The following is a 16,629-nucleotide window of genomic DNA, read 5'->3' on the forward strand; positions in this document are numbered from 1 at the left end:
ATCAGTAAAATCTATTTGTTCAGTAAAATACCTAATTCGGTATTTTACACTTTTTTACCAAATTCACAAAAGATTTTGCGCATGAGGCAGAAGTTCGGTAATTTACCGAACAAACATGCCTCAATTCACTAAGCCCTGCTCGGTAAGTGTGACTTACGAGCAAGTAGTAGGTCAGCTGAGAGGCAGGGAACAACTGCATGTTTCACTCGGAGGTTTTCTCTCCTGTGCATCCCTGTCATCCCTTTAGATATGCTGCTGCCACCAGGGGGAGCTCTTCTATATGCCATAATAAAGATTTTCAAATGTAAAGGGATGCAAAAAAGCCCCCCATAAGTCACCTTCCTCTACACTGATACAGTAAAAGTCCCGCAACATACCCCTTACCTTCAAATCAGAAGTAGGGCTGTGTGACTCTCCCTATTGGCTGCCTGGCTCGCGTACGTTAAAAAGGGGCGCTGGGAAAAAAGGGCGCCGGGTTTTTAACGATAAGCATGGATAACGTTTAAAAATGTATTGTACTGTTTTTCGTTTAAAATTAATGTTTTTAAAAGTTATAAATCATTAAATAATGTGCATTAAATCGGCAATTGTAAAAACGTTAATCTTTCGTTTAAATAGTAAAACGTATAATAACGTTTAAAAAAAAAATTACGAAGTAACCCTCCCTGTACCTACCCCTAACCCCTAGACCCCCCTGTTGATGCCTAAACCTAAGACCCCCCCTGTTGGTGCCTAAGTAACCCTCCCTGTACCTACCCCTAACCCCTAGACCCCCCTGTTAGTGCCTAAACCTAAGACCCCCCTGTTGGTGCCTAAACCTAAGACCCCCCTGTTAGTGCCTAAACCTAAGACCCCCCTGTTGGTGCCTAAACCTAAGACCCCCCTGTTGGTGCCTAAACCTAAGACCCCCCTGTTGGTGCCTAAACCTAAGACCCCCTGTTGGTGCCTAAACCTAAGACCCCCCTGTTGGTGCCTAAACCTAAGACCCCCCTTTTGGTGCCTAAACCTAAGACCCCCTGTTGGTGCCTAAACCTAAGACCCCCCTGTTGGTGCCTAAACCTAAGACCCCCCTGTTGGTTTTTTCGTTTAAAAATAATGTAAAAAAAAAAAAAAAAAAAAGTACTGTTTTTCGTTTAAAAATAATGTTTGGAAAAAATATTGTACTGTTTTTCGTTTAAAAATAATATTTAAAAATGTATAAATCATTAAATAATGTGTAATCATGAGAAACAGTAATAAAACATTAAGTCTCCGGGCGCCGCTTTTAAAACGTTAGTTTTCTCCGGCGCCCTTTTTTCCTATCGGGCGCCCATGAAACGATATTTATTATAGGAGTGAATGGCGGCGCCCGATTTGTCCACTAGCCTCAGGCGCCCGAATTTACTGTTTCCGCCTGGCTCTCCCCAAAGGCTGTCTGTCAGGTTACCGCACAGAGACAGCATGGAGAGAGACAGTTATCGGCTGCTGTGAGCTGGAGAAAAATACTGAACACTTTTGTCTGTTAAACCGATGGAGGAAATCTTTGGGAATTGCAATTTCTTGACATCTATTGAGGCAATTACTGCACAAGTCGGTAATTTACCTCACTAGTCGGTGACTCTAATTATCACACAATGGCCTCAATCCACTAAGCTTTATCAAACACTTTATCAAACGTTTGATAATTTACCTCATGGGTAAAATCTAGTTTTGAATTTACTAAGGTGTTATATATTTATCAAATGTTTTATCAATGAAACGTTCAATAAATCTATAACTCCTTAATGAATTCAAAATTAGATTTTACCCGTAAGGTAAATTATCAAACGTTTGATAAAGTGTTAGATAAAGCTTAGTGAATTGAGGCCAATGTCAATCAGAGATCACACAAAGTCAGTCAGAGATCACACAATGCTAGTCAGAGATCACACAATGCCAGTCACGGATCACACAACGCCAGTCAGAGGCCACACAATCCCAGTCAGAGGCCACACAAAGTGAAAGATCACACAATGCTAGTCAGAGATCACTCAATGCCATTCAGAGACCACACAATGTTAGTCAGAGATCAAACAAAGTCAGTCAGAGATCACACTATATCAGTCAGAGATCACACAATGCCAGTCAGAGATCACACAACATCATCCAGAGATCACACAATGCCAGTCAGAGATCACACAATGCCAGTCAGTGATCACACATTGCCAGTCAGATATCACATATTGCCAGTCAGAGATCACACAACATCATCCAGGGATCACACAATGACAGTTAGAGATCACTCAATGCTATTCAGAGACCACACAATGTCAGTCAGAGATCACACAATTACAGTCAGAGATCACACAATGCCAGTCAGAGACCACACGATGTCAGTCAGAGATCACACAATGTCAGTCAGAGATCACACAATGCCAGTCAGAGATCACACAATGCCAGTCAGAGATCACACAATGCCAGTCAGAGATCACACAATGTCAGTCAGAGATCACACAATGCCAGTCAGAGATCACACAATGTCAGTCAGAGATCACACAATGTCAGTCAGAGATCACACAATGCCAGAGATCACTCTATGCCGGTCAGAGATCACACAAAGTCGGTCAGAGATCACACAATGCCAGTCAGAGATCACACAATGCGAGTCAGAGATCACACAATGCCAGTCAGAGATGCTTGTGTTCATAATGTCATTGCTTGAATTCTGCCTCTCCCATTCTTACTTTAGGTTTGGGGACGATTTTTACCTGCAGACCCTCGGGGTGCCAATGGGGGCCCCCTATGCACCCAGTGTAGCTAATTTGGTGATGTCGGACTTTGAGAGAACTTTGAGAGAACATATTTTATTGGTGCTGGGGCCCCTACTGGCATTAGAGGTTACTGCAGGTTTATTGACGACCTATTCTTCGGGTGGTCAGGTACAGAGGAGGAGTTGTGCCGGTTTTTCAGTACAGTGAATGATATACATGAAACTATTAAATTTAAAATGGAGTACAATGCCCATTCACTACATTTCCTTGATGTTGAGGTTAGGAAGAAGTCGGGACACTTTGAAACCGACCTTTACAGAAAAGAAACCGATAAAAATGGATATTTATTGGCCAACAGTTGCCACCCTAAACCTCTGGTGAATGGGCTCCCTAAGAGTCAATATGTTAGAATACGGAGGATTACATCCTCCGATGAACTGTATGCGAAGCAGGCACGGCTCCTCACGCAAGATTTTGTTAAAAGGGGCTATAGTAAATTTAGATGTGAGGAAATAGCAGCAGAGGTGGGAGGTTTGGATCGTGAAGCATTGAGAACATATAATAGGGAGAAACAGGACGAGAGCAATGAAGTCAATTTTGTTACTACTTTTTGTCGAGAATCGACTGTTCTGCGAGATACGATGTCTAAGTTTTGGCCGGTGATTGAGGCTGATCCCCAGTTATCCACCATTTGCAGAAACCCTCCTAGATTTGTATATAGAAGGAGTAAATCTATTAGGGACCATCTTGTCCGTGCTGATATAGGGAGAACAGGGGGGCCCACACAAATGTTTTTAGGAACACCAAGAGTAGGCACCTTTCCCTGTCTGCATTGCCAAAATTGTAATGGTATCATTAGGGGGGCTGAGGTTAGACATCCACGACAGGGTACCCCGATACCCCTTAAAGATTATGCGACATGTGATACCAAAGGGGTGGTTTATTATATTAAATGCCCCTGCGGGTTGGCCTATGTAGGGCAGACTAAGAGAGACGTCAAGTCTCGACTTAATGAACATAGGAGCAATATACAGAACCCCAATATAAATAAAAGGGGGGAGGAGGAAAGAAATCGGGATCCCCCCTTAGCAAGGCATTTCAAGGAATGTGGACACAGGGTGAGTCAGCTGAGATGGATGGTGCTAGAGGTGGTGCAGTTCCATGAGGGCCAGGATCGCAGGACCACTTTATTAAGACGTGAAGCCTGGTGGATGGAAAAACTGGGTACTCAGTCACCGTATGGCCTTAACGAAGACTTTAGTCTTAGGTGCTTCTTATGAGTATATATTTTTGCCGCTCTCTTACCCTTTAAGGGTTATATGTACCTTTAAGTATGTGCCCGCCCCCCAATTAGTTTGGGTGTGGTGTGTAAGTAAAGTTTTATATATATTCACTATGTGTTGCCAGATGACTTGAGCACTTGAGAAAGGGCCTCTGCCCGAAACGTTGTGCTTTTCAGTGTGCTGTAGCACCGCTATATAAAAATAAATATTTCGCTGTAATTCACTTTGGAGGGTCGAGTCCTTGTGGAACGTTGATTGTTTGGACTATAGGTGAGGTGTGATGGGCCTCTGACCGCATTGGACTCCCCGTGTGACACAAAGACTCCTCTGTGGCCGGCAGGGACGCTTTGCTTTTGGATGCCAGTCAGAGATCACACAATTTCAGTCAGAGATCACACAATGCCAGTCAGAGATCACACAATGTCAGTCAGAGATCACACAATGCCAGAGATCACTCTATGCCGGTCAGAGATCACACAAAGTCAGTCAGAGATCACACAATGCCAGTCAGAGATCACACAAAGTCAGAGATCACACAATGCCAGAGATCACACAATGCCAGAGATCATACAATGCCAGAGATCACACAATGCCAGAGATCACTCTATGCCAGTCAGAGACCACACAATGTTAGTCAGAGATCACACAATGTCAGTCAGAGATCACACAATGCCAGTCAGAGATCACACAACATCATCCAAAGATCACACAATGCCAGTCAGAGATCACACAACATCATTCAGAGATCACACAACATCAGCCAGATATCACACAACATCAGCCAGAAATCACACAATGTCAGAGATTCGCTAGTAAGAACTGCAGTAAGTCATATTGCTTTGCTTTGATCCTTTTGTTTTAACTTCCCACATGAATATCATCAGCGCTCTGCCCTTGCCATGGTGAGATCAGTGCAGCAGACAGACAGTAATGAAATGATTCATTGATGAGAGCATTATGTATATGAATTTCGCTGTACATTTCTGATTGCATTGTAGAGGAGCAACACATCCCCAGAGGCACATTAATTCTCCAGACGTACATGCATTCCTTCTCTGTATCCTTTGAGCTGTCTGTGCAGTAGTAGAACTTGCCCTTGAAGAGTTGAACAGCGATGACGGCGAATATAAACATGAAGAGCTTGTACACGATGAGGATATTAAAGACATTCTTCAAAGAGTTAACCACACAATCAAACACTGCCTGGGGAGAAAATCACATATTCAGTTTTTACAAGGAAAATGGAACATGCTATGGATCATTATAAAGAGACAAAATCTTTTATAGATATGTTAGCTTGAGTGATGAATAATGTGCACTATAACAGATATGTTAACTTTAGTGATGAAAAATGTGCACTAATGCACTATATAGGTAGATGTACTGTATATGACACTGGCTCTAATGTTTCATCTGTTTCAAGGAATAGCCATCTGTGTGGCCCATAGAAGTCAATCTCCATCCTTTCCTGGACTTAAAGGGACTCCGAGCACCTTTCATAGGAATGCCTTTGAGACTCCGACCAGTACTGCAAAGTACTTAAAGATGCATACCTTTCTGTAGCTTGTGCTCTCCTCTTTTATTTGTTGCCTGAATCGCCATTCTACACCAAATAGTTTTCGTTCGATTTTAATTTAAAAATTGCGGCTGCCATCTTGGCTATGTTATAACTTCCGGGTCACCCCTGTCTTTTCTGTTAGAGGAGTGCATCACTGAATGAAGCAGGAAGAGGAAGTGACACGCATGGCCATTGCAAGATGCTCCTCCAGATGGGTCATAGCACGACTTTGTTGGAAGTCGTCTGGCTTAAAGGCATGCCCATGAGAGGTGCTCAGAGTCCCTTTAAAGTGTACCCAAGGCAAAAAAAAAAAAAGATACTTACCTAAGAAGAATGAAGCCTATGGATCCTGCAGAGGCTTCTCACGTCCTCCTGGCCCTCACTGTTGCCATGGACAGACCCCTGAAAGAGCTTGTCAGATCTCTGATCCTGACCACACTCCTTTTCATGCACGAAAGTGGCTGCATGAGCGACTCTTCATGAAGAGGAGCACGGTTGTGATCTTCAGCAGAATCCTGGACAGTGGTCTCTAGGAAGACACAGGAAGCATTTGGAGATCCAGATTCTTCCCTTTTCTTAGTTAAGTATCTTGTATTTTCACGTTAGGGTCACCTTGGGTTTACTTTAAGAAGTTGGCTGCTTTATGTACATAGCTACATAGTTATTTTGGTTGAAAAAAGACATACGTCCATCGAGTTCAACCAGTACAAAGTACAACACCAGCCTGCTCCCTCACATATCCCTGTTGATCCAGAGGAAGGCGAAAAAACCCTTACAAGGCATGGTCCAATTAGCCCCAAAAGGGAAAAATTCCTTCCCGACTCCAGATGGCAATCAGATAAAATCCCTGGATCAACATCATTAGGCATTGTGTTATGTAATAACACAATATGCCATTGAGAAAATAATTTAACTACATATAGTATAAAAAGTCAGATCACTGACAAAGGGGATCTAACTACAAATCATGGAGCCTGATAACCAGTGGTGTAGCTAAGGAGATATGGACCACATGTTTGAGATTTACTTTGGGACCCCTTAAAGAGAAACCGTAACCAAGAAATGAACTTCATCCCAATCAGGAGCTGATACCCCCTTTAGCATGAGAAATCTATTCCTTTTCACAATCGGTTCATCATGGGGCTCTGTATGGCTGATATTGTGTAGAAACCCCTCCAACAGGAAACTGTGAGGACCATGGTCCTGGCAGTTTCCTTTCTGTGAACCTCATTGCATTGTGGGAAATAGCTGTTTACAGCTGTTTTCAACTGCCAAAAAAGCAAGCAGCAACTTCTTCCACTGACATCTCCTGTCAGCAGTAAAAATGTCACCATGTGATAAATGTCAGAATGTAAATCAGGGAGAGGAAATATTTTACAATGGGCAAACAATGACTAAATCATTTCTACATAATTATTGTAAAAATTAAGCACTTTTTTATTACATTATTTTCACTGGAGTTTCTCTTTAAGCTCCCTGATACATGACAATTTATATAGTGCATGAAAACCTGCTAGGGACAGCTATCATGTCAGAGACATGGGGAGAGGAACAGTTTGTTAATGATTACCAGGATTACCAGAATTCGAAATAAATATACAAGTAATTATTACCTGCATAGCACAGATGAAGAGCTAATACAGGATCTGAATGAGAGCTGCTGGTGGGCACAACCTCTGAATTTCCTATTGATATGCCACTACCTACAACGTATCTTTGATGGGGAGACCCGTGTGTGTAAGAATGACTGTTATAGATCGATAGACTGATTGTTGTTAGTGCCACATTTGTCTTCTTCCACAATTTAGAATATCTTTATTTAGTAGCAGAAGTTAAAATTCCACAAAATATGGTGAGTGAGTCAAGCTGGGTTTACAACGTATTATAAAAAGCTACACACAGCATAAAATAAAAGGTATAATAGCTTTTCCACTGTTCTTCTGTAGTAAAGTTCTTCTTGAGAAAGAAAGAGATAAAGTTAATTAAGTGTTCTAAAGGAAGAATGTTTTTTTGATGTTCAGAGCAACCCGATAGATGTTTCATGTCTTAAGTACCTTTTCAATTCCAGTTCTCTTTAGCACAATGTAAATACTTGAGAAAGCACCCATTGCATGCTGTTGTATATATCAGTAAAAAAATGATATGTATAATCAATAGATTGGGTGATTATAAAAAAAAAAAAAAAAAAAACATTGAATGTAACAAAAATCTACCATGGTCAGAGTACACCTGACCAAATATTTAAATTGTAATATCAAATGTAAATTAATTCAAAAAAACATTTTTCAGATCGGTATAGGAGGGCGTATTATTGAACTAATGGGAATCCTGAGAAGCAAATCTAAACAAGCGCAAATGCAAATTCCAAATTTCTTGCTAGGGCTTACCCAAACTTGCTCTTGAGGCAGGGGCGTAACTAGACTTAATAGGGCCCCCCTGCAAAGATCATAGCATGGAGCCCTCTTGGTTCCTGAACACCATGCGGGTTACGTGATTGGGAGCCGGAGAATGGCAACAAAGGGTTCTGCTGTATGCAGGGGTTGACTTTACTGTTAGAGTCGGTTTCAATAGGGTGCCACGTCCATTTGTGAATCGGCCCTGGCTAAGCCACAGCTTTGGGTGCCAAGGCCGAAGGATGTATGCTGCAGGAAAACTGGCAAACCTATAAGAAACGTTTTCCCACCAGACTCACATGCTAGCCTAGGAGAAGCTGCTTAAGGCAAGTTGAGTATTTAGGTCTACACGGGTACGCAAATGCAGGGAGGCACTCCAAAAACTACAGTCTGCAAAAATTCAACCATGGCAGCTATCATACCTATTTAAGCGCTGGAGCTTGGTCACTTGTGACCTAGGTCATTTGGTGCCATTTCATTTCTAAGTGCCATTTATTACAAAGTACTTTACAACTTACCAAGAATTTACCAACAATTCACCCAGGAATTCAAACAGGATTCAACAGCCACAGGACACTGCTGGAACCTACTACTCTGCATCCAGAACTGCCTCCAATGCTATTGCTAAAAATGCCACTGCTGGACATACAGTATGTTGCACAGCCAAGTAGACTCTGCTTCTTTATTTACACAGGTTTGCTTGCACTAACTGCATACTCATATAAACTGTTTAGTGGTTGGAAATTTCCTGGTTATAATCAGAGGCCATTACCATGTTTTCTGCGCCTTTTCTTATGTTCTGCCTGTCTGCAAACATCTACAAGTTGCATTGCAATATGCATCCTCCCAGTGTACTACACTCCATATTCATTTCACCTGCTCTGCTTTCCTCACCTTACTCAGCTTCTCATGAGCTGTTAGCTCTCCTGAAATCTCTCTCTCCCCCCAGCAGCTCAAAAAACTCACAAACATTTAAATCCCATTCCCATTTGCTTATGCTCTCCCTCCTACTCTTACTTGCAGCTGGTGATATATCACCTAACCCTGGGCCACAGCTTGCTGCCGGACAAGCATCCCCTGCTCACCTGCTTCACACACTTTACAGCCCTCTGTCCACAAATAACGACCATCCTCGCCCCAACCTTATTTCCATCCATCCCACCCACCCACACACACATACTCCCCCTACCCTGCGGTCTCTGGAATGCCAGATCCGTCCGCAATAAACTTATGCTGGGCATACACAGCTCATTTGTGCGCCAGTATAGAGCAAGCGGGTCGATGCTGGCGTGTCACCGCTCGTCCGTACGGATCAATTCCCGCTCGTCCCCGTAACTAGCGCTTCGTTTTTTCTATTGTTCTGCCCGCTGGTCTCGAGCGGGCAATCGGACCTGTCAGAAATGATCAATCGAGCCATCAGGAGTATCGAGCCATGTATGCCCAGCATTACAGCGGTCCACAACCTCTTCCTCTCCAAATCCCTCACCATCCTCGCACTCACTGAGACATGGCTCCCTACAATTCACATAATTCAAGGCCCTCACCATCCGCCTCTACCACCCCCTCCATGCCATTGTTGCTGTCTTATACCGCCCTCCGGGCTCCACCCCACAATTTCTCAATGACCTTGCCTCCTGGCTCCCTCACATCCTCTTCTCTGACCTCTCCACCATCATCCTTGGGGATTTAAATATTCCCATCGATGAAGCCCAGAACTCCGTTGTGACCTGGCTACTCACCATTGCCAACTCACTTGGCCTAGTACAACACACCAATGCCCCCACTCACACTGCAGGTCATACTCTCGACCTTATATTCACTAAATCCACCACCATGGCAGACCTTGACATCGCACCCTTTCCACCCTCAGACCATCACCTTCTCACCTTCAACCTCCTCACAGAAGGCACCTCCAAACTACCTGCCCACCCACCTGGTCGATGGCAGCGAGACCTACGCAAGCTCAACCCTAGCGTCCTTGCTGACCCCCTCCATGCCCTCTCCTCCACTCTCCCCACCCTAACCTGTCCTAATCTTGCTGCAGCTCAGTATCGCCAAACTCTCTCATCAGCCTTAGAGAAAGCTGCTGCACCAATATTCCACCGCAACCACCCCCCTAACCCCCAACACTGGTGCACTACCCATACTTGCAACCTCCAGAGGAAAACACGCATCACTGAACGGAAATGGAGGAAAACTAGACTTAACCAGGATTTCCTACAGTACAAGACTAACCTGCTGCAGTTCCACACTGCCCTTGCTCATGCGAAGTAGGAATACTTTACCAAGCTCATCGGAGCACAAGGTTCCAACCCCCGGTGTCCATTTGCCACTTTTCAACTCCCTTCTTAAACCTACCCACCACCCTCCGTTTCCTTCCTCTCTGCCACAGATTTAGCCACCCACTTCACCAACAAAATTGTCTCCATCCGTCAGGAAATATCCAATCTTCAATCTTCACCTCCCACCCCCTCCCAACCAGCTCCTCCTCCACCCTATCCTCCCCTCACCTCCTTCACTCCTACTACCACTGAGGAAGTCAACCACCTACTGCAGACTTCCCATACCACTACTTCCCCTCTGGACCCCATCCCTTCTGATTTACTCCAGCCTCACTTCACGGAATTGGCCCCAGTCCTCACTACCCTGTTTAACCTCTCCCTATCCACAGGCACCTTCCCCTCAGACTTCAAACAGACCACTGTACTACCCCTGCTCAAGAAATCCTCCCTCGACCCCTCGCTATCCTCCAACTACCACCCTATCTCCTTCCTCCCCTTTGCCTCAAAACTCCTTGAGCGTCTGGTTCACAAACGCCTGGCCCAGTACCTCAATGCCAACTCACTGCTAGACCCACTACAATCTGGATTTCGGCCTGCCCACTCAACCGAAACTGCTCTCACCAAAGTAGTCAATGACCTTGCCTTAGCTAAAGCTAAATACACCATTCTCCTCCTCCTTGACCTTTCAGTAGCTTTTGGCACAGTAGATCATCCCCTACTCCTCCAGTCCCTCCAGTCCATGGACATTCACAATCTCACCCTGACCTGGCTTTCATCCTACCTCCTTCACGACCGCCTTCAATGAGTCCTCGTCCACCCTCAACCACCTCTCGGTGGGAGTCCCCCAAGGCTCAGTCCTTGGCCCCCTACTGTTCACCCTATACACATACTCCATTGGCAAGGTTATCTCCTCCATGGGCTTTAACTATCATCTGTATGCAGATGACACCCAGATCTACCTCCACACCCCTGACATATCCACCACTACCATGGACAAGGTTTCCTCCTGCCTATCACCCATCTCCTCCTGGATGTCCTCTAGGTTCCTGAAACTAAATCTAGACAAAACAGAATTTATGATCTTCCCACCCCGGCCATCCATGAACCTCCCAGATGTGCATGTCACTGTCAACCACAGTACCATTCGCCCTACCTCTCAAGCCCGCTGTCTGGGTGTCACCCTGGACTCCGCACTCTCCTTCACTACCTACATCCAAAACCTCACAAAGTCCTGCAACTTCCACCTTCGTAACATCTGTAAGATTCGCCCTTTGCTAACCTCTGCCACCACCAAACTCCTCATCCATGCCCTCATAATTTCCCGCCTTGACTACTGCAATGCCCTTCTGTCTGGTCTCCCTATGACCCGAATAGCCCCACTGCAGTCCATCATGAATGCGGCAGCCAGAATTATCCACTGCTCCCCTCCTTGAATCCCTCCACTGGCTTCCTATCCAGTCCAGAATCAGATTCAAGATACTGTGTCTGACCTACAAATCTGTTCACAAAACCTGTCCAACCTAGATTTCCGATCTTACTCTGAGGTACACACCTAGCAGTAGCCGCTCACTCCGCTCTTCCAGTGAACTTCGCCTGACCGCCCCCCGCATCACCCAGTCCCATGCACACCTCCAGGACTTCTCAAGAGCTGCTCCAACACTATGGAACTCCCTACCTCCACCCATTAGGGCAGCCCCCTCCTTCAACATCTTTAAGAAGGCCCTCAAAACTCACCTTTTCACTCTGGTCTAATACCCCTCACAAGTGCTCTAAACCCACAGCTGAACTCTGGTCCCCTACCTTTCGTGTCCTTGCCTCTCCCTCTAGATTGTAAGCCTTTGGGCAGGGTCCTCCTCCTTTTATGTCCTACCTGATCATGCACCTCCATTACTGTGAACCCATGCTATGCATCTGAGTGAACCTAACTTGCCTAATCTCCATGCTCCCATCCAGTGACTGACTAAGCATTCCTTGTACTCATACTGTGCTGCATGATCTGTTTTTTCTTGTATTCCTGTATTGTCATATTGCTGTATGTCACCCCTACATATTGTCTGTAACCTAAACTAATGTCCAGCACTGCGTAATATGTTGGCGCTTTATAAATACAATAAATAAAAAGTTTCCATATGTTAATAGCTTTTATAAATACCAGGAAGTGGTGCTGCAAATAGCAATATCTGCCTTCTCAGCACATCCCACAGTAGCTTGTTAAACTTTCTACATAGACACAGTATACATCCATCCTAAGGGTTTTTATGTAAAGTAGGCTATCCTAGGGTAATACCATTGCCCTGACATTGAAGTTGCAAGACATAGATAAGAAATGCTTCAAATCCTTTTGTTGTCACTCTCTGGTGCTCATTACCTTCAGCTTGGGCAGTCGCTTGATGGTTTTCAATGGACGCAGCACTCGGAGAACACGTAGAGACTTAATGGTTTTGATGTCTCTGCCTTTGTTAGTCCTGCGAGATGCACCAAAAGTAAATTACAAACAATGCAAAGAAGATTGTGGAACCATATACCTCATCACATAATAAATCCAAACCAGATGACTGCCAGAAACATCTACATTAAACACCAAACAATTGCATTCCCCTGTGCTACACAGAGAAGAAAGTAGCCTGCGTTGTGAATTTCCCTTGTGACTTGAGGCCCAAGATGGAACGAGACAAATTCTAATGGCAATCAGAATGACAAGTGAGCATAAACAGTGCATAGACACAAAGAGCTGGGCCAGATGTGCTCAGAAACACATTGCAACTTGCTTTCTATTCTCTTTGGATTAAGCTGCAGGTCAGGCCAGTTAGGTTGACCATCTAATGCAAAAAGAAGGAAGAATGATAGATGTTAGAATATATTTTAAAGAATCTCTGCATTTGAGTAGAAGCCATGTGTCTACATGAGGAGGTGGTGAGACTTTGTAGAACATTTGTAAGACCTCCACCCCTCTAACAGAAGTAGCAGAAGAGGTCAAAGTTAGTGATGATGGCAATATGCTATGTATGATTATGGAGAATTTTGTGTAAAATTTTCCAATTACAATACAGCCACACATTATTACTATTTAGAAATCCAATTGATTTTGTGTAATTTATTCATAATCCTTTGCACTGACTTAAATGAATCATCAGTCATTATGTGCTATCCCATGAAATACTTACCCGAGGCTTTCTCCAGCCCCTTGCAGCCGACATGTCCCAAGCATCATACCCGCTCGCAGCCTGCCAGCCCAGGGTCCCAGCTGGTGCAGAGGCTGACCTTCTCTACTGCGGCTGTGCGAGCGCCGATGTCAATCAATTCCACGTTGTCCACAGTGTACTGCACAGGCTCAGTAGTTCTGCGCCTGCACAGTACGCTGCGGACAACATGGACTTGACTGACAGTGGCGCTCACGCTGGCGCAGTAGAGGACAACCTTGAAGTTGGCCTCTGCACCAGCGGGGACCTCGGGCAGCAGCTGGGAGCAGAGATGCTGAGTGGGATATGTCCGCGGCAAGGGGCTGGAGGAAGCCCCGGGTAAGTATTTCATGAGGTAGCACATATTAACTGATGATTCCTTTAAGCAGTTAATAGAAAAGCCCCCATACATACTATCATCACCAAAACCGCTAAAGTTGGCATGAAATTCCAGGAAATGATGTGCAATTCTGAAATTAAGGTTCCTGGTTATGGTTACAACCAACATTAATTATGATTTTATCTAAGATTTCACATTACGATTTTGCACTGCTATCGCGAATTACGATTATACAGATTTCATGCTCATCACCAGTTTAATATAGTTGCTTTCCTAATTTGTCTTGTTCAATGTAGGGCTTAGTTGGGCTTTAGTGAATCCGAATATTATATGATCATTGTAAAATAATATCCAAGTCATCAGAAACAAAACTAAATGTATATGGGGTGCTAGAGACCTTCTCAGACTCGTGAACATAGACAGAAAATGCTTAGTTAACAGTCTATCGTGCTGTTGTGAAGCTCCAGTGTTCCAGCCCTGTCCAAATACTTATATCATCAGTAGGCGATTGTCTTTCAATAGCATAGTTCAACTTTAAGCTCCAGGCACCAGCGGTTCATAGGTCTGTTCTGAGGACCCCCACCCGTATACCCCACTTACAAGATGTAGCAGCCAATAGTGGGCTTATTGGGCTATCAGCCACCCCACAGCCTCTCTGGTAGGATTGCATGTCGCTTGTCTCCTTTCCGGGCTCAGGGCCAGGTATGAGAATTTTGAAGACAGCTATGTATAAGCAATAGAAATCACCCAACAATTGACCTAAACAATTCATTCCTTCTATATTTTAACTTCTCACTTTGAAATGTATTGATTTACTCCCCCCCCCCACACACACACACACACTATTATCTTTCAGTAAAGTTCATCTTTAAAGTAGGCTACAATTTTCCAATTCACAAGATGGGGGTGGGTCACCAAAATGGCCAGAGACGGCCTTACTTTACTGTGTATGTTTTCATAATTCTAATACATTATTTTTCTTTACAGATGATTGACCTTGGTTTAGCAACAACACTTGAAGGCAGCTCAGCATCTTTTTCACCCTATTTAGCTCATTAAACAGTTTGAATACATTAGCAGGCCAGAATTTGCTAATGTATTCAAACTGTTTAATGAGCTAAATAGGGTGAAAAAGATGCTGAGCTGCCTTCAAGTGTTGTTGCTAAACCAAGGCAATTAAGAACATTACGTCTAGTGTGCAACTAACTATGGCCCTCTTTAAACTATATGGCCCTCTTTAAACTCCTAATTTAGTATTTTTTCATCATAAATAAGGGGAAATGAAACATCTACCCATCACTGTTTGAAAAGCCCCCATGCCAGATACGTTACATACTTTTAGCTCAACAAGTGTGACACAACCACTGGAACACACATATTTGGGCCGTGTTCAGCTAGGGGTCTGGGGACTAAATCTTACCCTCATCAAGCGACCCCTGAATGGTAGGAGTAAAAAAGCAGTCTTGGTCGTAAGGTTCACTTACTGCTTCCGTAGCAGCAACACCAAGCATTCCTTACTACAGTTAAGGTTATCGTAGACAGATTGCTTGAGAATTATCTTGTGGATTGAGTAGGGCACGTCAAACATGTGGGTCATACTGGTAAGAGCCTTTGAATTAGGGATTTCAGCCTTTGACCAGGGTTCAAATCCCAGCTCAAGCCAGTATGTAAAACTATAAGGAGTCTTTGGGTAAGGATCCCTAATGGTCCTGGTCACCCTTGGAGCATCTCCTGTGGTTGCAGCTCTGGCGCTTTGAGTCCCCCAGGAGAAAAGCGCATTATAAATGTCCTGTGTCTTTTCATGTGTCTGTGTCTTCAAAAAACTGAACAATATGCTACAGTATGCTTCTTATGTCCATGGGTAAGGTTGAGTCAATGCTAACTTCAGCCCGAAAATGCCTGTCCAATTTGAGGCCATGCTGACCTGAAAAAATATGATATTTACAGCGGAAAATGTGGCTTTTTTGGTGCCATTCCCATATTGCCTAGGGCCCTCCAATCACAGGTGTATCCTCTCCTTCATCTTGGTGGTGGCAAACAGCTGAATGGCTGCCTGACACCACAGCATCACAGGCAGCCATATCCCTATATAAGCAGAGAGCTTGGCTGCCTACAGCACTGGTGAGATGATCTTTGCTAGTGCAACAGCTCTTCTGTGTCCCTGGCTGCAGCTTGTGTGAACAACTTCAGTTGTTGTTTAATTGCTGATAGCTAGCTAGCTAGCTAGCTAGCTAGCTAGCTAGCTAGATAGATAGATAGATAGATAGATCAATAAATCCAAAGCACTTTAGCACCATTACTTGAGAGAGAGAGATAGTCCCAGAGCAGCATTCCACATTGTGCTGTATGTGACTCCAAAACTTCCTCCTTCCAATCCGGACAGCAACAATATGTACAAGCAGCTCTACACAGTCCAGAAAACTAACCCAGACCCCCCTTCCCCTATTGACTTTAATGGTATTCAGATTAGCTGTTCAATTGACCTGAACAATTTGTGCCTATTCGAATTGAACAGTGTTATTATAGACTAGCACTATCCTTTGGTATATTACAGCTGGCCTCAGACGCCTAATGTGACCAAAATTTCAGAACCTGGTAAAGAAGCCCGGTGTTATTGACTTCTTTGAGCAATCATTTAATGAGTAATTAAAATATATACAGTAACTTGTGATCAAATTTTAACATTTACAAAAATTCACCCATAACACTTGTAGAGACATTTTCCAAAAATGTTATATATCTTGTGTGCTACAATTGGCTCTCTCAATGGTTAGAAATGGTCAATGGTCTCAAGCACCCAACCTATAGATTGCTACATAATCTGATCCTCACATCACTGTCACAGATGAAGATCAAATCTACCAG

The 16,629-nt window shown here is 44.0% G+C and overlaps 1 protein-coding gene across 3 annotated transcripts in view; it reads right to left on the bottom strand.

The window, feature by feature from the left end:
* The window catches only part of CACNA1E (calcium voltage-gated channel subunit alpha1 E), a 396,969-nt gene that overhangs the window by 99,140 nt on the left and 281,200 nt on the right, over positions 1-16,629 (bottom strand). For all 3 annotated transcript variants that reach the window (XM_068239700.1, XM_068239701.1, XM_068239699.1), the window contains exons 24-25: positions 12,614-12,710; positions 5,055-5,215 (exon numbers count right to left, since the gene is read on the bottom strand). In XM_068239700.1, the coding sequence (XP_068095801.1) occupies positions 5,055-5,215; positions 12,614-12,710 (258 nt within the window). The remainder of the gene's footprint in view (positions 1-5,054; positions 5,216-12,613; positions 12,711-16,629) is intronic.

This window comes from Hyperolius riggenbachi, chromosome 6, assembly GCF_040937935.1.
Source record: "Hyperolius riggenbachi isolate aHypRig1 chromosome 6, aHypRig1.pri, whole genome shotgun sequence".
In the NCBI taxonomy this organism is placed as follows: Eukaryota; Metazoa; Chordata; class Amphibia; order Anura; family Hyperoliidae; genus Hyperolius; species Hyperolius riggenbachi.